The sequence below is a fragment of the Rana temporaria genome, chromosome 10, assembly GCF_905171775.1.
Source record: "Rana temporaria chromosome 10, aRanTem1.1, whole genome shotgun sequence".
Classification (NCBI taxonomy): Eukaryota; Metazoa; Chordata; class Amphibia; order Anura; family Ranidae; genus Rana; species Rana temporaria.
In genome coordinates this window covers 141597776-141624940 of record NC_053498.1, presented here as the reverse complement: position 1 = coordinate 141624940, position 27165 = coordinate 141597776, and the positions used below count along the sequence as shown (strand labels likewise).

Here is a 27165-nt window from a genome sequence, read left to right as displayed (position 1 = left end):
CTAGGAAATGGTTTCCCATTTTAAGTATATAGGCCCAGATTCTGGTACATCGTGCGTATCTCTGTGGTGGCGTAACGTATGTCATTTACGTTACGCCGCCGCAAGTTTTTTAGGCAAGTGCTTTATTCACAAAGCACTTGCCTGTCAAGTTGCGGCGGCGTAGCGTAAAACACCCGGCGGAATTCAAATTCGGCGGGTAGGGGGCGTGTTTCATTTAAATGAAGCGCGTCCCCGCGCCGAACGAACTGCGCATGCGCCGTCCCTAAAATATCCCAGTGTGCATTGCTCCAAATGACGTCGCAAGGACGTCATTGGTTTCGACCTGAACGTAAATGACGTCCAGCCCCATTCACGGACGACTTCCGTAAACGATGTAAGTTTTTAAATTTTCGACGCCGGAACGACGGCCATACTTAACATTGGCTGCGCCTCATATAGCAGGGGCAACTTTACGCCGGGAAAAGCCTAACGTAAACGTCGTAACTTTACTGCGTCGGCCGCGCGTACGTTCGGGAATTCGCGTATCTAGCTGATTTGCATACTCGACGCGGAAACCGATGGAAGCGCCACCTAGCGGGGAAAAAAAAAATTGCAGTTACGATCCGACGGTGAATCAGGCGCATAGATAGGACGGCTCGGATTAGGATTTACGACGGCGTACATGGCGCTGCGCCGTCGTAAATCCTTTGATAATCTGGGCCATAGTCTCTTTTCCTCCAAATAAATCTCTCTGGAGTGTCATCCTGCGCCCTCTGCTGGCACTCCTCGCCCTGCAGGTGACCCGTATTTTCTATGCACATAGGATCTGTATATAGAAGGTGGTGATGAAGGATCTTCTGTATGTTCTCCTAAATTCCAGGACAGAGCATCAGGCGGCGGTAGTTCGGTCCTCCGGCCGGCGGGTGGCGCTGTGCCTGTGGCGGTGTACTGAGAGTCAGGCGGACAGATGAAGTCGGATGTGTAGCCGGGCGCCTCTCTGGCTCTGTGCACCGGACAGGTATACCGGGGGAGGGGGAGGGGCGCTGTGATGTGTATAGAGAGGTGATTGCATACAGAAAATCCGGGGAACCACAAGGCTCAGCATGTCAGCCTGACATCCACATATCAATGTGTTCTATAGAGAGGAGGCTGCCTGGTCTGTACTATCCTCACTTCCTGTCCCTGTGACACCCCCCCCCCCCACTGGAGGGAGACTTCCTGTCCCTGTGACACCCCCCCACTGGAGGGAGACTTCCTGTCCCTGTGACACCCCCCCACTGGAGGGAGACTTCCTGTCCCTGTGACACCCCCCCACTGGAGGGAGACTTCCTGTCCCTGTGACACCCCCCCACTGGAGGGAGACTTCCTGTCCCTGTGACACCCCCCCACTGGAGGGAGACTTCCTGTCCCTGTGACACCCCCCCACTGGAGGGAGACTTCCTGTCCCTGTGACCCCCCCGCTGGAGGGAGACTTCCTGTTCCTGTGACCCCCCCGCTGGAGGGAGACTTCCTGTTCCTGTGACCCCCCCGCTGGAGGGAGACTTCCTGTTCCTGTGACCCCCCGCTGGAGGGAGACTTCCTGTGCCCCCCCCCACTGGAGGGAGACTTCCTGTCCCTGTGACACCCCCCCACTGGAGGGAGACTTCCTGTCCCTGTGCCCCCCCCCATTGGAGGGAGACTTCCTGTCCCTGTGCCCCCCCCCCATTGGAGGGAGACTTCCTGTCCCTGTGCCCCCCCCCATCGGAGGGAGACTTCCTGTCCCTGTGACCCCCCCATCAAAGGGAGACTTCCTGTCCTTGTGCCCCCCCCATCAAAGGGAGACTTCTTGTGCCCCCCCCCCAATCGGAGGGAGACTTCCAGTCCCTGTGCCCCCCCCATCGGAGGGAGACTTTCTGTCCCTGTGCCCCCCCCCATCGGAGGGAGACTTCCTGTGCCCCCCCCCATCGGAGGGAGACTTCCTTTGCCCCCCCCCATCGGAGGGAGACTTCCTGTGCCCCCCCCCCATCGGAGGGAGACTTCCTGTGCCCCCCCCCATCGGAGGGAGACTTCCTGTGCCCCCCCCCATCGGAGGGAGACTTCCTGTGCCCCCCCCCCATCGGAGGGAGACTTCCTGTCCCTGTGCCCCCCCCCATCGGAGGGAGACTTCCTGTCCCTGTGCCCCCCCCATCGGAGGGAGACTTCCTGTCCCTGTGCCCCCCCCCCATCGGAGGGAGATGTCCTGTCCCTGTGCCCCCCCCATCGGAGGGAGATGTCCTGTCCCTGTGCCCCCCCCATCGGAGGGAGACTTCCTGTCCCTGTGCCCCCCCCATCGGAGGGAGACTTCCTGTCCCTGTGCCCCCCCCATCGGAGGGAGACTTCCTGTGCCCCCCCCCCATCGGAGGGAGACTTCCTGTGCCCCCCCCCCATCGGAGGGAGACTTCCTGTCCCTGTGCCCCCCCCATCGGAGGGAGACTTCCTGTCCCTGTGCCCCCCCCCCATCGGAGGGAGATGTCCTGTCCCTGTGCCCCCCCCATCGGAGGGAGATGTCCTGTCCCTGTGCCCCCCCCCCATCGGAGGGAGATGTCCTGTCCCTGTGCCCCCCCCATCGGAGGGAGACTTCCTGTCCCTGTGCCGCCCCCCCCCCCCCCATCGGAGGGAGCGGAGGAGGACATGGGGGGGAGGAAGGGGAGGCCTGGGACTGGAGGAGGAGCGAAGGAGGGTGGGGTGGGGGAACGATGACCGGAGGGGGAGTGAAGGGGGGCGGGGAAGCGGAGGTGGACAGGGGGGTGGGAAGCAGAGGAGGACACAGAGGGGAGGAGGATACAGGGGACACTCAGGAACAATCGGTACGGTGGTGGGGGGGGGGTTTATAATCACTGATCTCCCTGTGTGGCTTTCAATAAAGCAGCTGACAGCCGCGGAGGGGAGAGGAGGAGAAGCGTCTGTCAGCTGCTTTGATGAAAGCCACACAGGGAGATCAGTGATTATAACTCCTCCCCCGCACTGATTGTTGCTGAGTGTCCAGGACAGGCAGCGGATTTCAGCATCGGGAGCATTAGCGATACTCCTGCAAATACTCGTTATCGGCACCTATACTAGTATTGGTATCGGGGGACAGCCCTAATGGTGACCATAGAAAGCGGACAGTCACAGTACATCGGTATAAAACGTGTTTTCCTCTTACGTTTTCAGGGACGGGTTGTGGCGCCGGCTGAGTGGAGCGAAATGGTCCGGTCATGCTCTGCTGCTAATTGTGTCAACCGGCAGACGGCGCTTACAAGACGCAAAGGGATAACGTTCCACAGGTAGGTACTATAATCCCTGCACAGTGTGTATGATTGTATTCTTATTACCATCTTTATATTATTAGATACTTTTTTTAACCACACCCTTATTACTGTCTTTATATCGTCGTATTTATATTATTGTATACTAAGAGGAGCTTCAGCCGTATTTCCGAAAATGAAAAGTCACCAGCTACAAAGACAGCAGCTACCTGTCCAGGGACCCAGCGCCGTCCTCACCCGGGCTGGTTCTTCACCAGTCTTCGGGGGCCACCGGCACCGGCATATCGGTTGTGGGAATTTGGCTGTAAGCCCCCGTTCACACCTAGGCGTTTTGTCGCCTGTAGTGTGATGCCGCAGCAGCCCCGAGAAGCTGGAGGGATGAAAACACATTGCCCTCTATGGAGATGGTTCACATCTCCACGCTGAACGCCTGCCGCCTGAAAGAAAGTCCAGGACCTTTTTTTCAGGCGGCTTTCTGCGTTCGGCATAGGAGATGTGAACCATCTCCATAGAGGGGGTGAGGCTGCATTCACAATCGCGGCGTTTTGTCGCCGCAATTTGTCGCCGCAATTCGCGGGACAAAACGCTGCGATTTTTGTACGCCTAGGTGTGAATGCAGCCTAACACTTTGCAGCTTCACAGCCAACCCCCCACTGCGCATGCGCAATCTGCGCTGTGCCTTGTGAATAGACCCACAGCCTCCTGGGACCTTTGACGTGTCTCAGAAGGTTGGGGGGCCGAACTTAAGGTCTGATCACCAAGGCGGACGGAGTGGGAGTGGGGACCTCTTGAAACTAGGTAACCCCCCCCCCCCCCCCCCCCCCAAAATGTATTCCAAATATGGCAGAGAAGGAGGGGAGCGAGGAGGAAAAGCAGGAACTTCCCTTTTTGGGTCAAGTTCGGCTTTAATGTCATATTCTGTACTTCTTGTTATCGTATTTTATTATCCTATACTTATTACTACATTTTAATTCTCATTTACTTTTAGTATTTTTTTTATTATCGTGTTTTTTATTTTTCTTTTTTATTGTGTACTAATTATCATTTTCGTATTATCTTCTTATACTTAAGTTTTCCAAACTTTAAACAAAGGGACAGTTTTCAGCAGGGTTGACAAATTTTGCTTGGAATCTAGGAGCCAGCTAAAAAAGTTAGGAGCCAGAAAACGCGCCCGTCCCGACGAGCTTGCACAGAGAAGCGAACACATACGTGAGCAGCGCCCGCATATGTAAACGGTGTTCAAACCACACATGTGAGGTATCGCCGCGATTGGTAGAGCGAGAGCAATAATTCTAGCTCTAGAACTCCTCTGTAACTAAAAACATGCAACCTGTAGATTTTTTTTAAACGTCGCCTATGAAGATTTTAAAGGGTAAAAAAGTTTGTCGGCATTCCACGAGCGGACGCAATTTTGAAGCGTGACATGTTGGGTATGAATTTACTCGGCGTAACATTATCTTTCATAATATAAAAAAAAAAAATGGGGATAACTTTACTGTTGTCTTATTTTTTAATTAAAAAAAGTGTAATTTATTCACAAAGTGCGCTTGTAAGACCGCTGCGCAAATACGGCGTGACAGAAAGTATTGCAACGATCGCCATTTTATTCTCTAGGGTGTTAGGATAAAAAATATATACAATGTTTGGGGGTTCTAATTAGAGGGAAGAAGACGGCAGTGAAAATAGTGAAAAATAACATTAGAATTGCTGTTTAACTTGTAATGCTAAACTTGTAATACCAACGGCCACCACCAGATGGCGCCAGCTCACGAAAAAGCCAAGTCGCCAGCACCCTATTTCTAGTCGCCATGGCGACCGGGATTTGTCGAGCCCTGGACAGTCCTTCAGGCTTTGGGAGGGCCGGACTGTGGCCAGTGGGAGTAGAAAAGGTCCCGACGTCAGTGGGGGAAAAATGTCCCATTGTTTGTTTCAGTGAAAGTAATTGCGCCCCAATTTTGGTGTATGTGGGTGGAATTGTGCCCCATCGTTGATGTCATTGGGGCCCTTTGTTGATATAGTTGGGTGTCATTGGGCCCCATTGTTGGGTGTCATTGAAAGGAATCATGCCCCATCGTTGTCATTGGCCCATTGTTGATTTCATTGGGAGGAATTGGGCCCTATTGTTGGGTGTCATTGGGCCCCATTGTTGGGAGGAATTGGGCCCCATCATGAATGTCATTGGGCCCCATTGTTAATGTCATTGAGAGGAATCATGCCCCATCGTTGTCATTGAGCCACATCATTGATGTCATTGGGGCCCATTGTTGATATCATTGGGAGAAATTTGGGTCCATTGTTGATATCATTGGGAGGATTTGTGCCCCATTGTTGGTGTCAATTTTTGATATCATTGGGAGAAATTGGGGTCCATCGTTGGTTTAATCAGGCCCCATTGTTGGTATCATTGCAGGAATTGAGGCCCATTGTTCCATTGTTGTCATTGTGCCCCATCGTTGATGTCATTGGGCCTATTGTTGGTGTCAGTGGGAGGAATTATGCCCCTTCATTGATGTCAGTGAGGGGAATTATGCCCCATTGTTGGTATCAGTGGACGAAAAAGTGCACTAGGAATGAATAAAAACAAGCAAGGGGCCGCAGGTTTGGAGACCACTGCTCTGTACTGATGGGTTGGGGGCAAAAAAAGGAGGATCAGAGAAGACAGGATCAAACAGATGTTTTACACAATGCAGAGGATTAGCCTCTTAGGTTCCACAGTGAGTATAACAAGCACGCTTTACTGTATATTTTACGGTTGTGGGTTTAGTAACACTTTAAACATTCTTTTGCAGGGAAATCTTCTTTTTTTATTTTTATTTTTTTTATTTTGTTGCTTTTCGTTTTTGTTCTTTGTTTTTTTTTTTTTTATTCCTCCCATGTTACAGTTCTAATCTTCTTCTTTTTTTTTTTTTCTTCTTTCCTTAGGTTTCCCAAAGAAGAGTCACGGAGGACGCTGTGGGTGAATGCCGTGTCCCACTCTCACGCTGCGGTCGGCAGTGAATGGACCCCTTCTGTCCACAGCTCTCTGTGCTCCCAACACTTTCTCGATAAGCAGTTTGATCGAACGGGACAGACGGTGCGGCTCCGGGACTCCGCGGTCCCTATGATATTTTCTACCTTCAGCTTTGCAAAGGTAACCCATCACTCCGTAGGTCTTTTTTCCCGCCGTAGGTGAAGGTCTTTTGCCGCCCTAGGTGAAGGTCTTTTGCCGCCCTAGGTGAAGGTCTTTTGCCGCCCTAGGTGAAGGTCTTTTGCCGCCCTAGGTGAAGGTCTTTTGCCGCCCTAGGTGAAGGTCTTTTGCCTCCGTAGGTGAAGTTCTTTTGCCGCCCTAGGTGAAGTTCTTTTGCCGCCCTAGGTGAAGTTCTTTTGCCGCCCTAGGTGAAGTTCTTTTGCCGCCGTAGGTGAAGTTCTTTTGCCGCCGTAGGTGAAGTTCTTTTGCCGCCGTAGGTGAAGTTCTTTTGCCGCCGTAGGTGAAGTTCTTTTGCCGCCGTAGGTGAAGTTCTTTTGCCGCCGTAGGTGAAGTTCTTTTGCCGCCGTAGGTGAAGTTCTTTTGCCGCCGTAGGTGAAGTTCTTTTGCCGCCGTAGGTGAAGTTCTTTTGCCGCCGTAGGTGAAGTTCTTTTGCCGCCCTAGGTGAAGGTCTTTTGCCGCCCTAGGTGAAGGTCTTTTGCCGCCGTAGGTGAAGTTCTTTTGCCGCCGTAGGTGAAGGTCTTTTGCCGCCCTAGGTGAAGGTCTTTTGCCGCCCTAGGTGAAGGTCTTTTGCCGCCCTAGGTGAAGGTCTTTTGCCGCCCTAGGTGAAGGTCTTTTGCCGCCGTAGGTGAAGTGTTTTTTTGCCGCCGTAGGTGAAGTGGTCTTTTGCCGCCGTAGGTGAAGTGGTCTTTTGCCGCCGTAGGTGAAGTGGTCTTTTGCCGCCGTAGGTGAAGTGGTCTTTTGCCGCCGTAGGTGAAGTGGTCTTTTGCCGCCCTAGGTGAAGTGGTCTTTTGCCGCCCTAGGTGAAGGTCTTTTGCCGCCCTAGGTGAATGTCTTGAATGTCTTATGCTGCCTACACAGTCATTAGGTGTAATATTCATGGCAATAAAAGAACCACATGGGAGATCAATCAAGGTGAAGTTTTTTTGCCGCCCTAGGTGACGTCTTTTGCCGCCCTAGGTGAAGGTCTTTTGCCGCCGTAGGTGAAGGTTTTTTGCCGCCGTAGGTGAAGGCTTTTTGCCGCCCTAGGTGAAGTTCTTTTGCCGCCGTAGGTGAAGTTCTTTTGCCGCCGTAGGTGAAGTTCTTTTGCCGCCGTAGGTGAAGTTCTTTTGCCGCCGTAGGTGAAGTTCTTTTGCCGCCGTAGGTGAAGGTCTTTTGCCGCCCTAGGTGAAGGTCTTTTGCCGCCGTAGGTGAAGGTCTTTTGCCGCCGTAGGTGAAGGTCTTTTGCCGCCGTAGGTGAAGGTCTTTTGCCGCCGTAGGTGAAGGTCTTTTGCCGCCGTAGGTGAAGGTCTTTTGCCGCCCTAGGTGAAGGTCTTTTGCCGCCCTAGGTGAAGGTCTTTTGCCGCCCTAGGTGAAGTGGTCTTTTGCCGCCGTAGGTGAAGTGGTCTTTTGCCGCCGTAGGTGAAGTGGTCTTTTGCCGCCGTAGGTGAAGTGGTCTTTTGCCGCCGTAGGTGAAGTGGTCTTTTGCCGCCGTAGGTGAAGGCTTTTTGCCGCCCTAGGTGAAGGTCTTTTGCCGCCCTAGGTGAAGGTCTTTTGCCGCCCTAGGTGAAGGTCTTTTGCCGCCCTAGGTGAAGTGTTTTTTTGCCGCCGTAGGTGAAGTGTTTTTTTGCCGCCGTAGGTGAAGTGTTTTTTTGCCGCCGTAGGTGAAGTGGTCTTTTGCCGCCGTAGGTGAAGTGGTCTTTTGCCGCCGTAGGTGAAGTGGTCTTTTGCCGCCGTAGGTGAAGTGGTCTTTTGCCGCCCTAGGTGAAGGTCTTTTGCCGCCCTAGGTGAAGGTCTTTTGCCGCCCTAGGTGAAGGTCTTTTGCCGCCCTAGGTGAATGTCTTTTGCCGCCCTAGGTGAATGTCTTGAATGTCTTATGCTGCCTACACAGTCATTAGGTGTAATATTCATGGCAATAAAAGAACCACATGGGAGATCAATCAAGGTGAAGTTTTTTTGCCGCCCTAGGTGAAGGTTTTTTGCCGCCGTAGGTGAAGGTTTTTTGCCGCCGTAGGTGAAGGTTTTTTGCCGCCGTAGGTGAAGGTTTTTTGCCGCCGTAGGTGAAGGCTTTTTGCCGCCCTAGGTGAAGTTCTTTTGCCGCCGTAGGTGAAGTTCTTTTGCCGCCGTAGGTGAAGTTCTTTTGCCGCCGTAGGTGAAGTTCTTTTGCCGCCGTAGGTGAAGTTCTTTTGCCGCCGTAGGTGAAGTTCTTTTGCCGCCGTAGGTGAAGTTCTTTTGCCGCCGTAGGTGAAGTTCTTTTGCCGCCGTAGGTGAAGTTCTTTTGCCGCCGTAGGTGAAGTTCTTTTGCCGCCGTAGGTGAAGTTCTTTTGCCGCCCTAGGTGAAGGTCTTTTGCCGCCGTAGGTGAAGGTCTTTTGCCGCCGTAGGTGAAGGTCTTTTGCCGCCGTAGGTGAAGGTCTTTTGCCGCCGTAGGTGAAGTGGTCTTTTGCCGCCGTAGGTGAAGGTCTTTTGCCGCCGTAGGTGAAGGTCTTTTGCCGCCGTAGGTGAAGTTCTTTTGCCGCCGTAGGTGAAGGTCTTTTGCCGCCGTAGGTGAAGGTCTTTTGCCGCCGTAGGTGAAGGTCTTTTGCCGCCCTAGGTGAAGGTCTTTTGCCGCCGTAGGTGAAGTGTTTTTTTGCCGCCGTAGGTGAAGTGGTCTTTTGTCGCCGTAGGTGAAGTGGTCTTTTGCCGCCCTAGGTGAAGTGGTCTTTTGCCGCCGTAGGTGAAGTGGTCTTTTGCCGCCGTAGGTGAAGTGGTCTTTTGCCGCCGTAGGTGAAGTGGTCTTTTGCCGCCGTAGGTGAAGTGGTCTTTTGCCGCCGTAGGTGAAGTGGTCTTTTGCCGCCGTAGGTGAAGTGGTCTTTTGCCGCCGTAGGTGAAGTGGTCTTTTGCCGCCGTAGGTGAATGTCTTGAATGTCTTATGCTGCCTACACAGTCATTAGGTGTAATATTCATGGCAATAAAAGAACCACATGGGAGATCAATCAAGGTGAAGTTTTTTTGCCGCCCTAGGTGAAGGTTTTTTGCCGCCGTAGGTGAAGGTTTTTTGCCGCCGTAGGTGAAGGTTTTTTGCCGCCGTAGGTGAAGGTTTTTTGCCGCCGTAGGTGAAGGTTTTTTGCCGCCGTAGGTGAAGGCTTTTTGCCGCCCTAGGTGAAGTTCTTTTGCCGCCGTAGGTGAAGTTCTTTTGCCGCCGTAGGTGAAGTTCTTTTGCCGCCGTAGGTGAAGTTCTTTTGCCGCCGTAGGTGAAGTTCTTTTGCCGCCGTAGGTGAAGTTCTTTTGCCGCCGTAGGTGAAGTTCTTTTGCCGCCGTAGGTGAAGTTCTTTTGCCGCCGTAGGTGAAGTTCTTTTGCCGCCGTAGGTGAAGTTCTTTTGCCGCCCTAGGTGAAGGTCTTTTGCCGCCGTAGGTGAAGGTCTTTTGCCGCCGTAGGTGAAGGTCTTTTGCCGCCGTAGGTGAAGGTCTTTTGCCGCCGTAGGTGAAGTGGTCTTTTGCCGCCGTAGGTGAAGGTCTTTTGCCGCCGTAGGTGAAGGTCTTTTGCCGCCGTAGGTGAAGGTCTTTTGCCGCCGTAGGTGAAGGTCTTTTGCCGCCGTAGGTGAAGGTCTTTTGCCGCCGTAGGTGAAGGTCTTTTGCCGCCCTAGGTGAAGGTCTTTTGCCGCCGTAGGTGAAGTGTTTTTTTTGCCGCCGTAGGTGAAGTGGTCTTTTGTCGCCGTAGGTGAAGTGGTCTTTTGCCGCCCTAGGTGAAGTGGTCTTTTGCCGCCGTAGGTGAAGTGGTCTTTTGCCGCCGTAGGTGAAGTGGTCTTTTGCCGCCGTAGGTGAAGTGGTCTTTTGCCGCCGTAGGTGAAGTGGTCTTTTGCCGCCGTAGGTGAAGTGGTCTTTTGCCGCCGTAGGTGAAGTGGTCTTTTGCCGCCGTAGGTGAAGTGGTCTTTTGCCGCCGTAGGTGAAGGTCTTTTGCCGCCCTAGGTGAATGTCTTGAATGTCTTATGCTGCCTACACAGTCATTAGGTGTAATATTCATGGCAATAAAAGAACCACATGGGAGATCAATCAAGGTGAAGTTTTTTTGCCGCCCTAGGTGACGTCTTTTGCTGCCCTAGGTGAAGGTCTTTTGCCGCCGTAGGTGAAGGTTTTTTGCCGCCGTAGGTGAAGGCTTTTTGCCGCCCTAGGTGAAGTTCTTTTGCCGCCGTAGGTGAAGTTCTTTTGCCGCCGTAGGTGAAGTTCTTTTGCCGCCGTAGGTGAAGTTCTTTTGCCGCCGTAGGTGAAGTTCTTTTGCCGCCGTAGGTGAAGTTCTTTTGCCGCCGTAGGTGAAGGTCTTTTGCCGCCCTAGGTGAAGGTCTTTTGCCGCCGTAGGTGAAGGTCTTTTGCCGCCGTAGGTGAAGGTCTTTTGCCGCCGTAGGTGAAGGTCTTTTGCCGCCGTAGGTGAAGGTCTTTTGCCGCCCTAGGTGAAGGTCTTTTGCCGCCCTAGGTGAAGGTCTTTTGCCGCCCTAGGTGAAGGTCTTTTGCCGCCCTAGGTGAAGGTCTTTTGCCGCCCTAGGTGAAGTGGTCTTTTGCCGCCGTAGGTGAAGTGGTCTTTTGCCGCCGTAGGTGAAGTGGTCTTTTGCCGCCGTAGGTGAAGTGGTCTTTTGCCGCCGTAGGTGAAGTGGTCTTTTGCCGCCGTAGGTGAAGTGGTCTTTTGCCGCCGTAGGTGAAGTGGTCTTTTGCCGCCGTAGGTGAAGTGGTCTTTTGCCGCCGTAGGTGAAGGTTTTTTGCCGCCGTAGGTGAAGGCTTTTTGCCGCCCTAGGTGAAGGTCTTTTGCCGCCCTAGGTGAAGGTCTTTTGCCGCCCTAGGTGAAGGTCTTTTGCCGCCGTAGGTGAAGTGTTTTTTTTGCCGCCGTAGGTGAAGTGTTTTTTTGCCGCCGTAGGTGAAGTGTTTTTTTGCCGCCGTAGGTGAAGTGTTTTTTTGCCGCCGTAGGTGAAGTGGTCTTTTGCCGCCGTAGGTGAAGTGGTCTTTTGCCGCCGTAGGTGAAGTGGTCTTTTGCCGCCCTAGGTGAAGGTCTTTTGCCGCCCTAGGTGAAGGTCTTTTGCCGCCCTAGGTGAAGGTCTTTTGCCGCCCTAGGTGAAGGTCTTTTGCCGCCCTAGGTGAATGTCTTGAATGTCTTATGCTGCCTACACAGTCATTAGGTGTAATATTCATGGCAATAAAAGAACCACATGGGAGATCAATCAAGGTGAAGTTTTTTTGCCGCCCTAGGTGAAGGTTTTTTGCCGCCGTAGGTGAAGGTTTTTTGCCGCCGTAGGTGAAGGTTTTTTGCCACCGTAGGTGAAGGTTTTTTGCCGCCGTAGGTGAAGGTTTTTTGCCGCCGTAGGTGAAGGTTTTTTGCCGCCGTAGGTGAAGGTTTTTTGCCGCCGTAGGTGAAGGTTTTTTGCCGCCGTAGGTGAAGGTTTTTTGCCGCCGTAGGTGAAGTTCTTTTGCCGCCGTAGGTGAAGTTCTTTTGCCGCCGTAGGTGAAGTTCTTTTGCCGCCGTAGGTGAAGTTCTTTTGCCGCCGTAGGTGAAGTTCTTTTGCCGCCGTAGGTGAAGTTCTTTTGCCGCCGTAGGTGAAGTTCTTTTGCCGCCGTAGGTGAAGGTCTTTTGCCGCCCTAGGTGAAGGTCTTTTGCCGCCGTAGGTGAAGGTCTTTTGCCGCCCTAGGTGAAGGTCTTTTGCCGCCGTAGGTGAAGTGGTCTTTTGCCGCCGTAGGTGAAGTGGTCTTTTGCCGCCGTAGGTGAAGTGGTCTTTTGCCGCCGTAGGTGAAGTGGTCTTTTGCCGCCGTAGGTGAAGTGGTCTTTTGCCGCCGTAGGTGAAGTGGTCTTTTGCCGCCGTAGGTGAAGTGGTCTTTTGCCGCCGTAGGTGAAGTGGTCTTTTGCCGCCGTAGGTGAAGTGGTCTTTTGCCGCCGTAGGTGAAGTGGTCTTTTGCCGCCGTAGGTGAAGTGGTCTTTTGCCGCCGTAGGTGAAGTGGTCTTTTGCCGCCGTAGGTGAAGTGGTCTTTTGCCGCCGTAGGTGAAGTGGTCTTTTGCCGCCGTAGGTGAAGTGGTCTTTTGCCGCCCTAGGTGAAGGTCTTTTGCCGCCCTAGGTGAAGGTCTTTTGCCGCCCTAGGTGAAGTGTTTTTTTTGCCGCCCTAGGTGAAGTGTTTTTTTGCCGCCGTAGGTGAAGTGTTTTTTTGCCGCCGTAGGTGAAGTGGTCTTTTGCCGCCGTAGGTGAAGTGGTCTTTTGCCGCCGTAGGTGAAGTGGTCTTTTGCCGCCGTAGGTGAAGTGGTCTTTTGCCGCCGTAGGTGAAGTGGTCTTTTGCCGCCGTAGGTGAAGTGGTCTTTTGCCGCCCTAGGTGAAGGTCTTTTGCCGCCCTAGGTGAATGTCTTTTGCCGCCCTAGGTGAATGTCTTGAATGTCTTATGCTGCCTACACAGTCATTAGGTGTAATATTCATGGCAATAAAAGAACCACATGGGAGATCAATCAAGGTGAAGTTTTTTTGCCGCCGTAGGTGAAGGTTTTTTGCCGCCGTAGGTGAAGGTTTTTTGCCGCCGTAGGTGAAGGTCTTTTGCCGCCGTAGGTGAAGGCTTTTTGCCGCCCTAGGTGAAGGTCTTTTGCCGCCCTAGGTGAATGTCTTGAATGTCTTATGCTGGCCACACAGTCATTAGGTGTAATCTTCATGGCAATAAAAGAACCACATGGGAGATCAATCACTCTAGAATGGTTTCACTTCCGATCCCATAGGCAGAACCTGAAAATCTCTGAAATATTAGTGCAACTCTAGCAAGCATTGACAAAAGGACTTATTTTCTGAATGTCATTTTTTCTTTTCTGATGAGAGCCTCAAGAAGTATTAAAGTCTGTGGGCCAAAAAAGTGGTTGTAAAGGCTCCAGGTTTTTTACCTTCATGCATTCTATGGAAGGAATTGTGAGCATATTTGGCAAGTACAGAATCACAGTTTATATTATATATATATATATATATATATATATATATATATATATATATATATATATATATATATATATATATATATATATATATATATATATATATATATATGATGCAAAGTAAAGTGGTTGGATGGAAGCTTCAGAATGGCATAGATGTTTTTATTACAAATGATGTGAGCAGACCCTGTGTGCAGTTCCTCTTTAACCTCAAGCAAGTTTGTTCAACCATGTTGTGTATGTATGTGTTTTTTTTTTTTTTTTTTTTTTTACTATTGACTGAATTGAAATATTCTTTATGGTTCCTAGTGATCTGATAGGCTAACTCTTCTTCCATTTTCTCTGGTTTCTAGATGCCAAGACATTGCTCAGCTCTCGGCTGCACCACTCGGGATTCTCGCCTGACCAGGGAGAACGACATCTCATTTCACAGGTCAGCTCGGCTTCTTTATCTTGAGGGGCTCCTGCACTGTAGGTGCTATAAAAAAATAAAAAAAAGCTGAGGACGAAGGTCTAGTCACAAGCATTGGTTTGTATTGTATTTGCACTATAATTAAAGCGAAGTTCCACCCATTTTTTTTTTTTTTTTTTTTTTTTTTTTTAACCACTTGCTTACTGGGCACATATACCCCCCTCCTGCCCAGGTGAAATTTCAGCTTTCGGCACTGCATCGCTTTAACTAACAATTGCACGGTCGTGCGACGTGGCTCCCAAACAAAATTTACGTCCTTTTTTCCCCACAAGTAGAGCTTTCTTTTGGTGGTATTTGATCGCCTGTGCGGTTTTTATTTTTTGCGCTATAAACAAAGAAGTGAGACAATTTTGAAAAAAATACAATATTTTTTACTTCTTGCTATAATAAATATCCCAATTGAAAAAAAAAAAAAAAAAAAAATGTTTTTCTCAGTTTAGGCCGATACGTATTCTTCTACATATTTTTGGTAAAAAAAAAAAAAAAAATCGCAATAAGCGACTGGTTTGCGCAAAAGTTATAGCGCTTACAAAATAGGGGACAGAATTATTTTTTTTTAATTTTTTTTTTTTTTACTAGAAATGGCGGCGATCTGCGATTTTTAATGGGACTGCGACGTTATGGCGGACACATCGGACACATTTTTGGCGCCATTCACATTTATACTGCGATCAGTGCTATAAATATGCACTAATTACAGTATAAATGTGACTGGCATTGAAGGGGTTAACACTAGGGGGTGAGGAAGGGGTTAAATGTATCCCTGCTTAGTGTTCTAACTGTAGGTGGAGGGGGGGGTGACTGGGGGGGTGACCGATCTGTGTCCCTATGTACAAGAGACACAGATCGGTCTCCTCTCCAGAGACAGCACCGCTGTCTCTGTGTAAAACGGCAATGAGAGATGATCTCATATGTTTACATATGAGATCCTCTCTCATTGGCCGCACAGATCGCCTCGCGAACGGCCACTCTGATTGGCCGTTCGCGGCGATCTGTAATTGGCTGTGTCCGAGGGACACGGGCAACACAGATTTTCCCCGCAGCGCGCTCTGGAGCGCGCGCGGGGAACGCCCAAAGGGGCGGCCGTCAATTGACGGCAGTTTGGAAATTGGGATCCGCACTGTAGCCGTCAATTGACGGCAGGCGGATCCCAAGTGGTTAAGGTCCAAACACTGATGCCCATCTTAACCACTTCCCGACCCCCGCATGTACATATACGTCCACAATATGGCACGTACAGGCACATGGGCGTTAATGTACGTCCTTGCCTATTAGCGGGTGGGGGGTCCGATCGGGACCCCCCCGGTACATGCGGCGGTCGGGTTCGCTCGGGGAGCGATCCGGGACCACGGCGCGGCGATTTGTTTGTTTATAGCCGCTCCGTCGCGATCGCTCCCCGGAGCTGAAGAACGGGGAGAGCCGTATGTAAACACGGCTTCCCCGTGCTTCACTATGGCGGCGCATCGATCGTGTCATCCCCTTTATAGGGGAGACACAATCGATGACGTCAGTCCTACAGCCACACCCCCCTACAGTTGTAAACACACACTAGGTGGACCCTAACTCCTACAGCGCCACCTGTGGTTAACTCCCAAACTGCAACTGTCATTTTCACAATAAAGAATGCAATTTAAATGCATTTTCTGCTGTGAAAATGACAATGGTCCCAAAAATGTGTCAAAATTGTCCGAAGTGTCCACCATAATGTCGCAGTCATGAAAAAAATCGCTGATCGCCGCCATTAGTAGTAAAAAAAAAAAATTAATAAAAATGCAATAAAACTATCCCCTATTTTGTAAACGCTATAAATTTTGCGCAAACCAATCGATAAACGCTTATTGCGATTTTTTTTTTTTTACTAAAAATATGTAGAAGAATACGTATCGCCCTAAACTGAGGGGAAAAAAATGTTTTTATATATGTTTTTGGGGGATATTTATTACAGCAAAAAGTAAAAAATATTGCATTTTTTTCAAAATTGTCGCTCTATTTTTGTTTATAGCGCAAAAACGAAAAACCGCAGATGTGATCAAATACCACCAAAAGAAAGCTCTATTTGTGGGGGAAAAAAGGACGCCAATTTTGTTTGGGAGCCACGTCGCACGACCGCGCAATTGTCTGTTAAAGCGACGCAGTCCCGAACTGTAAAAACACCTTGGGTCTTTAGGCTGCATATTGGTCCGGGGCTTAAGTGGTTAAATGCTGTAATTTTTCTTTGTACAAACATTTTTCTACCGTTCTTCTGCAGCACTTCCAGCTGCGGCCGCCTAGGCGATTTACGTCACCAGGCGATCTGCAAGGGTTCCTGGGATAGCGGCGTCATGTATCCCAGGAGTCCTTGTGAATCGCCTAGTGATGAAATCTCGCCTTATTTCCAAATCGGAAATGTCGCAAACGGAATGTCATGATTGACAGGTTGCTAAAGCAATGGGGCGGGAACTTCTGCCGTCGCCGCTATAGTTATGGCAACCTGTTGGGAATAGAGAGAGCTGCTAAGGCACAAGATCGGGAGGCGCATGCTGGGTAGCCAGCTGCACCGAATCGAGGGAATAGGGCTTCAGATGCCCACAGATGACATGGAACCTGCCTGCTTCCGAGATCTGGTTAGTCTTCAAATATTTTAACACAAACTACAAGGACTACACATAGGACATGTTCTAAATGTTGCTAGATATGTTTAAACAAGTATGGAGGAGTGTTTATAAAAAAAGTATTTGGGGGGGACTGGAGCACCCTGCTTTAATAGGTGAATGCGGGAGTTTTTGCATTCTGGTCACAATTCTTGCCTTGTTTTTTTTGTACCTTATTACTGACCTACTATATCTAGTTCTTCACTGTTTCTCTGGGTGAAGGCAGCCATCTTGTTAGAGGCGGGGCTTTGCTTCCTTATGTCAGAGCCACCCCCTTGGTTAGGTAATGATCAGGAAGCAGCAGAAGGGACGGAGGAAGCACAGATGGCAGAAAACAAATGATGCAAAAGCAGGGAGTTACTTTCACTACAGGTTCTCAGGTACACCTTCCTCTCCAGCAAAGAGAACAGTGATCGACACAGTAATGACATCAGCAAATCTGATGTCTACCCCCATCTGCAGCAGCTATCCCGAGTCCAGCTATTTTCCCTCAAGGTCCTAGCTGTGGCACAGCTTGGGGGGCCTATTACTATGATCCACTTCTGAAGCAAATTCAAGAGAACCCTCATCTGGGTGCCTGGTCTGGAGAACTCACCGAAGAGTGTCAGGTGGGCACTGGAAGGAGGGAAGTGGGATGGGAGTGGGTACCTTGTAAAACCAGGTACCCCTTACCCCCCAAAAAGTGCCAAATGTGGCAGTGGAGGGGGGGGTGCAAGTAAGCAGAGCTTTCCCCTTTTGAGTGGCGCTCCACTTTTAGTGTCTTGTAAGTATTCTGTGAACTTGGAGTTTCTCATACTACCCTACACCCCATGCAAGTTCCTCAACAAAAAGACACCCCCCCCCCCCCTAGACCAGTGGTTCTCAACCTAGGGGTTGGGACCCCCTTGGTGGACGATTGATGATTTGCCAGGGGTCCCCGGATCCTGGACTGTTCTTGAAGCCTGCACCTCTCTCCCAGCCTTTTTGCGGCCGCCCAGCTGGGCTGTTCCTGGAGCCCGCGGCCGCCCACTCAGCCTCTTCGCAGCCGCCCATTCAGTTCACGGCATGATCGGGGGGGCAGAGACTAGAGGTCAGCTGACTGGTGAGGAACGTGAAGTGGGAGGGGCTGAAGGAGACCCTATCTCCTGATTTCGGCATAGGTGTCACTGCTACAAAATACCGCAAAGTCGGAGACACAGTGAAGCTGGAGACACAGTGAGTGACACTACCTGTGATTATAGTTGCCATTGAAAGTCCCCACTACAGTTCTCAGGCGCTCTTTATCAAGGTCATTTGCTGATCTAGGTTGGCTGAACGGAATTTATAACTTAAATGAAGAACTCTGGACTTTGTTTTCTTGGATTGAATTTTTTTTTTTTTTTGTAACACAGGTTGGGATTATCAACCACTTAACGCCCGCCGCACGACTATTTACGTCTGCAAAATGGCACGGACAGGCAGATGGGCGTATATATACGTCCTTGCCTTTCCGCGGGTCGGGGGTCCGATCGGGACCCCCCCCAGCTGCGGGCAGCTTACCTCGGGGAGCGATCCGGGACGACGGCGCGGCTATTCGTTTATAGCCGCTCCGTCGCGATCGCTCCCCGGAGCTGAAGAACAGGGAGAGCCGTATGTAAACACGGCTTCCCCGTGCTTCACTGTGGCGGCGCATCGATCGCGTCATCCCCTTTTATAGGCGAGACACAATCGATGACATCGGACCTACAGCCACACCCCCCTACTGTTGTAAACACACACTAGGTGAAGCCTTACTCCTTCAGCGCCCCCTAGTGGTTAACTCCCAAACTGCAACTGTCATTTTCACAATAAACAATGCAATTTAAATGCATTTTTTGCTGTGAAAGTGACAATGGTCCCAAAAATGTGTCAAAATTGTCCGAAGTGTCCGCCATAATGTCGCAGTCACGAAAAAAATTGCTGATCGCCGCCATTAGTAGTAACAAAAAAAAATTAATAAAAATGCAATAAAAATATCCCCTATTTTGTAAACGCTATAAATTTTGCGCAAACCAATCGATAAACGCTTATTGCGATTTTTTTTTTTTTTTACCAAAAATAGGTAGAAGAATACGTATCGGCCTAAACTGAGGGAAAAATTTTTTTTAGATATGTTTTTGGGGGGTATTTATTATAGCAAAAAGTAAAAAATATTGCATTTTTTTCAAAATTGTCGCTCTATTTTTGTTTATAGCGCAAAAAATAAGAACCGCAGAGGTGATCAAATGCCACCAAAAGAACGCTCTATTTGTGGGGGGAAAAAAGACGCCAATTTTGTTTGGGAGCCACGTCGCACGACCGCGCAATTGTCAGTTAAAGCGACGCAGTGCCGAATCGCAAAACCTGGCCTGGGCATTTAGCTGCCTAAAGGTCCGGGGCTTAAGTGGTTAAAAAAAAAAAAAAGTGTTCCAATTTCAGCATAGTCAGACGTGTACTTTATTTTCTGTTTTTTTATTAAAGGTTACCAAGAAAAGAGGATCCTCGGCGAAACATGTGGATTGCAAACTGCAGAAGAATGGACCCGAGCGGTAACGGGCTTTGGGACCCCGCCTCGGAATATGTGTATTTCTGCTCCAGGCACTTTGAGAAGAGCTGCTTCGAAGTAACAGGAATAAGGTACATATAGTCACGGTTTTTATAATGGGGGGGGGGGGGATAAAAAAAATCAGATCTGGTCCCAAATTGTATTTGTTTTACTAAGTAATGATAATTGGGTAGAGTGGATTCACTTCCTGCTCAGGCTATCAGCACTTTGAATGACAATTGCGTGGTCATGCACCACTGTACCCTTATGATAATTTTTATAATTTTTTTTGAGACCTATAGAGATTTATTTTTGTGGTATTTAATCACCACTGTTTTTTTTTTTTTGCCAAGCAAACTAAAAAAGACCTAGGGCCAGATTCACATACATTTAGTTCCGCGCAGCGTATCAGAGATACGCTACGCCGCCGTACCTTACCTGGCGCATTTTCGAATCCTCAGCGAGTTCGCGCCGTAAGTTACGGCGGCGTAGTGTATTTCTGGTGGCGGATTTCAAATTGGGCGGGTTGGGGGCGGGTTTCATTTAAATGAAGCGCGTCCCCGCGCCGAATGAACTGCGCATGCGTCATCCAGAAATTTCCCGCCGTGCTTTGCGCGAAATGACGTTGCAACGACGTCGTTTTTTGAACTTAGACGGGACTTACGTACATTCCGATTCACGGACGACTTACGCAAAAAAAAAAAATTCAAATTTCGACGCAGGAACGACGGCCATACTTAACATGGCAATTCTATCTATACGCCGCAAAATACCAGCTTTAACTATACGCCGGAAAAAGCCGACTAGAGACGACGTTAGAAAATGCGACGGCCGCGTGTACGTTCGTGGATCGTCGTAAATCGCTAATTTGCATACCCGTCGCGGAAAATGCCACCCAGCGCACGCCGAAGTATTGCATCTTAGATCCGAAGACGTACACCTGTCGGATCTAACCCAGAAGCCGTCGTATCTTGGTTTGAGGATTCAAAACAATGATACGACGCGGGAAATTTGAAAGTACGCCGGCGTACTTCGTCTGTGGATCTGGCCCCTGGAATTTAAAAATGAAAAAAACATTTTCTTAGTTTATGTTATAAAATTTGGCAAATAATACATTTAACTTTTTCGCTGATTGGCTGCCCTGGTGGGCACACTGTTAGTGGAGCCCTGGTGGACATGACACCAATAGGCGGCACTCCCCAAGGCACTGGCACCAATAGGCGGCACTGATGGGCACTGACCGGTGGCACTGCTAGGCAGCACTACTTGTGGCACTCCCCACGGCACTGGCACCAATAGGGGGCACTGACGGGTGGCACTGCTAGGCAGCACTACTTGTGGCACTCCCCGAGGCCCTGGCACCAATAGGCGGCACTGATGGGCACTGACAGGTGGCACTGCTAGGCAGCACTACTCATGGCACTGGCACCAATAGGCGGCACTGATGGGCACTGACAGGTGGCACTGCTAGGCAGCACTACTCGTGGCACTGGCACCAATAGGCGGCACTGATGGGCACTGACAGGTGCTGCTGCTAGGCAGCACTACTCGTGGCAATACCTACAGCTGACGCCAATAGCGGCACTGACATCGCTGGACTCCAGGACAGGTAAGTGTCCTAATATTAAAAGTCAGCAGCTGCAGTATTTGTAGAGTTATGTGTAACTTTCAAAGAGCTTTAACAGTTGTCTGTTAAACAAAAAAAAAATGTATAAACCTAAAACAAATGAACTCAAAACATAGTTTCCCCTTAGGCAATGAAGGTGTTCTTTATCTGGGTCTTGTTTTACTGTCTAGTGGCTATCGTCGTTTGAAGGAAAATGCCATCCCAACAATATTTACAGCTGCAACAAAACCCCAGAGGGTAACCAAAATCAGAACACAAAAGAAGAAAGCAACCAAGGCAAAAGTAAAAAGGAAATTGTGAGTATACACCCTTCACCTTAAAGCGAAACTTCACCCAAAAGGGATAGTTCCGCTTATTTATATCCTCCTTCCCCTTCCACATTTGTCACTTTTTAGGGGGGGGGGGGAGAGCAGGTACCTGTTTTTGACAAGTACCCGCTCCCACTTTGGCAATCTGAGCGGAAGTTCGACAAGCCCCTCCCCCCCGTAGTCTTTTGGGACACATCAAAGGCCAAGGAGCCATTTTACAAAGTACGGCTCGTGCAGAAGTAAAAAAAACTTCTGTGTGCAGTGGGCCCCCCCCCCAATCCTTACCTGAGCTTCCTCCGATCCAGCAATGTTCTCGATCACCTCGGCTGTCCCCTCCTCATTTGCTGAGATAGCAGCTGGAGCCCATTGGCTCCCACTGACGTCAATCACAGCCAGTGAGCCAATGAGGAGCGTGGGGGGAGGGGGGTGGCTCTGTGTGTCTTATGGATGCCTAGAGCAGCGACTCGGGAGCGAACACGCAGCGGTGCCCCCAGGTCAAACAGCTTTCACTAGGGGCACTGATCAAAGGGAAGGAGCCATGAGCGCCAATGAGGGACCTGAAAGGAAGAGGATCTGGGCTGCTCTGTGCAAAACCACTGCACAGAGCAGCTAAGTATAACATGTTTGTTTTATATAAAAAAAATACGTCACTGCGGCGCTTTAACTGACAATTGTGCGGTCGTGTGACGTTGTACAAAATTTACATCCTTTTTTCCCCGGCAAATGGAGCTTTCTTTTGGTGGTATTTGATCACCTCATCAAGGTGTTTTGTTTGTTTTTTTCGCTATTAACCACTTGCTGACGGCCGTACGACTTTGTACGGCCTCAGCGCGGCTCCCAATCTCTAACAGGCCGTGTTTTTACGGCCTCTCCTTTACACGTTCCCCGCGCGCGCTCCCGAGCGCGCGGCGGGGAACTTCTGTACTGGCCGTGTCCCTTGGACACAGCCAGTCACAGATCGCCGTGAACGGCCAATCGGAGCGGCCGTTTGCTAGGCGATCTGTGCGGCCAATGAGAGATGATCTCATATGTTTACATATGAGATCATCTCTCATTCCCGGCTCTCGCAGACAGCGGTGCTGTCAGGGGAGAGAGGAGACGGATCTGTGTCTCTTGTACATAGAGACACAGATCGGTCACCCCCCCAGTCACCCCCCCTCCCCCACAGTTAGAACACTAATTAGGGTACACATTTAACCCCTTCCTCACCCCCTAGTGTTAACCCTTCCCTGCCAGTCACATTTATACAGTAATTAGTGCATTTTTATAGCACTGATCGCAATATAAATGTGAATGGCGCCAAAAATGTGTCAAAAGTGTCCGATGTGTCCGCCATAACGGCGCAGTCCCAATAAAAATCGCAGATCGCCGCCATTTCTAGTAAAAAAAAAAGCATTTATACAGTAATTAGTGCATATTTATAGCACTGATTGCAGTATAAATGTGAATGGCGCCAAAAATGTGTCAAAAGTGTCCGATGTGTCCGCCATAACGTCGCAGTCCCAATAAAAATCGCAGATCGCCGCCATTTCTAGTAAAAAAAAAAATTTATACAGTAATTAGTGCATATTTATAGCACTGATTGCAGTATAAATGTGAATGGCGCCAAAAATGTGTCAAAAGTGTCCGATATAACGTCGCAGTCCCAATAAAAATCGCAGATCGCCGCCATTTCTAGTAAAAAAAAAAAAAAAAAAAATAATAATAATTCTGTCCCTTATTTTGTAGGCGCTATATCTTTTGCGCAAACCAGTCGCTTATTGCGATTTTTTTTTTTTTTACTAAAAATATGTAGAATACGTATCGGCCTAGACTGAGGATAAAAAAATAAACGTAAAAAAAAAAATTGAGCTATTTATTATAGCAACAAGTAAAAATATTTTATTTTTTTTCAAAATTGTCGCTCTATTTTTGTTTATAGCGCAAAAAATAAAAACCGCAGAGGTGATCAAATACCACCAAAAGAACGCTCTATTTGTGGGGAAAAAAGGACGTTAATTTTGTTTGGGAGCCACGTCGCACGACCGCGCAATTGTCAGTTAAAGCGACGCAGTGCCGAATCGCAAAAAGTCCTCTGGTCAGGAAGGGGTTTAAGTGCCCAGTAAGGAAGTGGTTAACAAAAAAAGAGCGACAATTTTGAAAAAAAAACATTTATTTTTTATTTTTGCTATAATTAATATCCCAAAATTGAAAAAACAAATTTCTTCCTCAGTTTAGGCCGATACGTACTCTTCTACATATTTTTGGTAAAAAAAAAATGCAATAAGCGTTTATTGATTTGGTTTATAGCATCTACAAAATAGGGTTAATATTTATGGCATTTCTTTTTCTTTTTTCTTTTTTATTGTTTTTTTTCCTATTAATGGCGGTGATCTGTGATAATAATAATATCGCAGATCACCGCCATTACTAGGAAAAAAAAAAAAAAAACAATAAAAAATTATATAGATTAATAATAATAATAATAATAATAATAATAAAGAAAAATGATATAGATTATTAATAATAATAATAATAATAAAGAAAAATTATATAGATTAATAATAATAATAATAATAATAATAAAGAAAAATGATATAGATTAATAATAATAATAATTAATAATAAAGAAAAATTATATAGATTAATAATAATAATAATAATAATAATAATTAATAATAAAGAAAAATTATATAGATTAATATTATTATTATTATTTTTAAGAGGGATTGCGGTGGGCAGATTGGACACTTTTGACACTATTTTGGGACCATTGACATTTTATACAGAGATCAGAGTGAAAAATAGCCACTGATTACTGTATAAATGTCACTGGCAGGGAAGGGGGTTAACACGAGGGAGCGATCAAGGGGTTAAAAGTTTTCCTTGGGAGGTGATTCTAACTGTGGGGGGGAGGAGTCTGACTGCAGAAGGAGAGAGATTGCTGTTCCTGATCACTAGGAACAGCAAATCTCTCTCTTAGTCTGCATTCACACCTCCGCGACAAGATACGCCGCGTACGCGGCGTATTTTGCCGCAAGTGTGATTTTTTTTTTTTTTCAACAAAGCCTTCCCATTGCTTTGTATGGCCGAACGCCAATGCCGCCTGAAAAAAAGGGTCCGGGATTTTTTTGCAGGCGTACGGCGTCTATGAGTTGTGAACCATCTCATAGACAGCAATGGGAATTCTCCCCTCCAGCGGCAAGAGCGTCCGGCGTTTTGTCGCGGAGGTGTGAATGGGCTCTAACTCCCCTGTCATAACGGGAATCTATCTGTTTACATTGACAGATCCCTGTTCCCGCGGATGGCTGGTGGACATTGCGGCCGCCGGCCACACGCATCGGGTCCCCCGCCGTACAGCGGGTGCGCACGTGCCTGCTACAGATCCTTAAAGGAGCCGACGTACACCTACGGTGATTTGCGGGAACGCACCGACCTGCCGCCGTATAATGACGGCGGCTGGTCGGCAACTAGTTTACTGCTCTTTTCAACGATCCTGCACAGACCGGTTCATTACCACCTCTTCTGGAAGCTTCCTGACTCTCCTGTAGTCCAAGGGAGGGGGCGAGCACGACACTCCACACCAGGGAGAAAGCCTCGCATTACTGTGTGGAGTTACAGACAGAAGAACAGGAATAAAAAGAAAGAAATAAGGACATTTAAAAGCAAAATGGAAGGATGAGGTAAGTGAAGGAGGACTGCACTAAGGTAAAGGAAGCTATTTAGGGAAATAAATAAATTGTACCTTTACAACCCCTTTAAAGGATATCTAAAGGTTCCATTTAAAAAAAAAAAAAACATGTTATACTTGCTCCGTGGCCGCGGGATCCGCGGACCCGATCGCCGCTGGAGTCCCGCGATCGGTCCCCGGAGCTGAAGAACGAGGAGAGCTGTATGTAAACACACCTTCTCCATTCTTCACTGTGGCGGCGTCATTGATAGTGTGATCTGATATAGGGAAACACAATCAATGACGTCACACGTCCAGCCCTGCCCCCGTACAGTTAGAAACACAGATGAGGTCACACATAACCCCTTCAGCGCCCCCTAGTGGTTAACTCCCAAACTGCAATTGTAATTTTCACAGTAAACAATGCATTTTTATAGCATTTTTTTGCTGTTAAAAAGTGACAATGGTCCCAAAAATGTCAAAATTGTCCGAAGTGTCCGCCATAATGTCGCAGTCATGAAAAAAATCGCTGATCTCCGCCAGTAGTAAAAAAAAAAAAAATTATTAATAAAAATGAAATAAAACTATCCCCTATTTTGTAAACCCTATACATTTTGCGCAAACCAATCGATAAACGCTTATGGCGATTTTTTTTTCTTTCTTTTTTTTACCAAAAATATGTAGAAGAATACGTATCGGCCTAAACTGAGGAAAAAAAAGTGTTTTTTATGTTTTTTGGGGATATTTATTACAGCAAAAAGTAAAAAATATTGTTTTTTTTTAAATTTTCGCTCTATTTTTGTTTATAGCGCAAAAAATAAAAACCGCAGAGGTGATCAAATACCACCAAAATAAAGCTCTATTTGTGGGGAAAAAAGGACGCCAATTTTGTTTGGGAGCCACGTCGCACGACCGCGCAATTGTCAGTTAAAGCGACGCAGTGCCGAATCGTAAAAACTGGCCGGGTCCTTTTACCTGCATTTTAGTCCGGGTCTTAAGTGGTTAAATGCCTGTAACTTTGTAAACGAAGTCCACTAATATTCTGCCTCATTTTTATTACCAGAGATTTCTTGGCGAGTGATCATCACGCAGCCCCGTGTGAAAGCGCAGATCCTTCGAGCAACCAGTGTTTTGATGCTAGGAGGTATGACGGCGTACCAACACAAGACCTGGTGAACTTCCATGGACTGTGCCCTGAAAATATCGACATCCCTGCTGATGCTGCCCCAGCCGAAGGAGCTTTGGCAACCACCGTAGACCACCAGATGCATCCAGAGGCCACGCTGGAAGACATCGAGGTGGGAACTGTAATGGGCGGACCTCTCTCAGACTTGGAACTGTCTCAGGAGGATATGTCTTCTGATATATGCGTTGGCACAGACCCAGAAGGGCCCGCGGAGGGGGTGACGGAACAACTGCGCCCAGTGTCTCCTTCGGTCTACATGATGCGCATCCCCCAGCCGCCGGGGGCCTACATTCAGAACGAACACAGCTACCATGTGGGGAATGCACTTCTTTGGAAGAAGAGGGCAGAATCCGCATTGGAGGCACTGACCAAAGTCCAGAGACAGCTGGAAGCTTGCAGACGGCGGGAGCAGAGGCTCCGCCTTCGCATATCTGCGTTACAGCAGGAACACTTGAGGGAGAGGCGCGCACAAACGGATGTCCGAGAGAAGCTGAAGGAGCATCTACAAGTGTTTGAGCTTCAGCTTATAAATGACTTTGTGTAAATGCTCAGTTGGGTCTGCTGAGGGTATGCGCCCATGGGGGGTGTGCTGAGGGTATGCGCCCATGGGGGGTGTGCTGAGGGTATGCGCCCATGGGGGGTGTGCTGAGGGTATGCGCCCATGGGGGGTGTGCTGAGGGTATGCGCCCATGGGGGGTGTGCTGAGGGTATGCGCCCATGGGGGGTGTGCTGAGGGTATGCGCCCAAGGGGGGTGTGCTGAGGGTATGCGCCCAAGGGGGGTGTGCTGAGGGTATGCGCCCATGGGGGGTGTGCTGAAGGTATGCGCCCAAGGGGGGTGTGCTGAGGGCATGCGCCCATGGGGGTGTGCTGAGGGTATGTGCCCATGGGTGTATGTGCCCATGGGTGTATGCGCCCATGTGGGTCTGCTGAGGGTATGCGCCCATGGGGGGTGTGCTGAGGGCATGCGCCCATGGGGGGGTGTGCTGAGGGCATGCGCCCATGGGTGTATGCGCCCATGTGGGTCTGCTGAGGGCATGCGCCCATGGGTGTATGCGCCCATGTGGGTCTGCTGAGGGTATGCGCCCATGTGGGTCTGCTGAGGTTATGCGCCCATGGGTGTATGCCCCTATGGGGGGTGTGCTGAGGGCATGCCCCTATGGGGGGTGTGCTGAGGGCATGCCCCTATGGGGGGTGTGCTGAGGGCATGCCCCTATGGGGGGTGTGCTGAGTGCATGCCCCTATGGGGGGTGTGCTGAGTGCATGCCCCTATGGGGGGTGTGCTGAGTGCATGCCCCTATGGGGGGTGTGCTGAGGGCATGCCCCTATGGGGGGTGTGCTGAGGGCATGCGCCCTATGGGGGGTGTGCTGAGGGCATGCGCCCATGGGGGGTGTACTGAGGGCATGCGCCCATGGGGGTGTGCTGAGGGCATGCGCCCACGGGGGGGC

At 49.2% G+C, this 27165-nt stretch overlaps 1 protein-coding gene across 1 annotated transcript; it reads left to right on the top strand.

The window, feature by feature from the left end:
* The first annotated feature begins 841 nt into the window (after positions 1 to 841).
* Positions 842 to 26360, top strand: THAP7 (THAP domain containing 7). The gene is made up of 7 exons (XM_040326447.1): positions 842 to 997; positions 3151 to 3263; positions 6168 to 6375; positions 13679 to 13758; positions 18885 to 19040; positions 20746 to 20871; positions 25596 to 26360. The coding sequence occupies exons 2-7, from the start codon at positions 3184 to 3186 to the stop codon at positions 26260 to 26262; spliced, it is 1317 nt and encodes a 438-aa protein (XP_040182381.1). The 5' UTR covers positions 842 to 997; positions 3151 to 3183; the 3' UTR covers positions 26263 to 26360.
* The last annotated feature ends 805 nt before the right edge of the window (positions 26361 to 27165 follow it).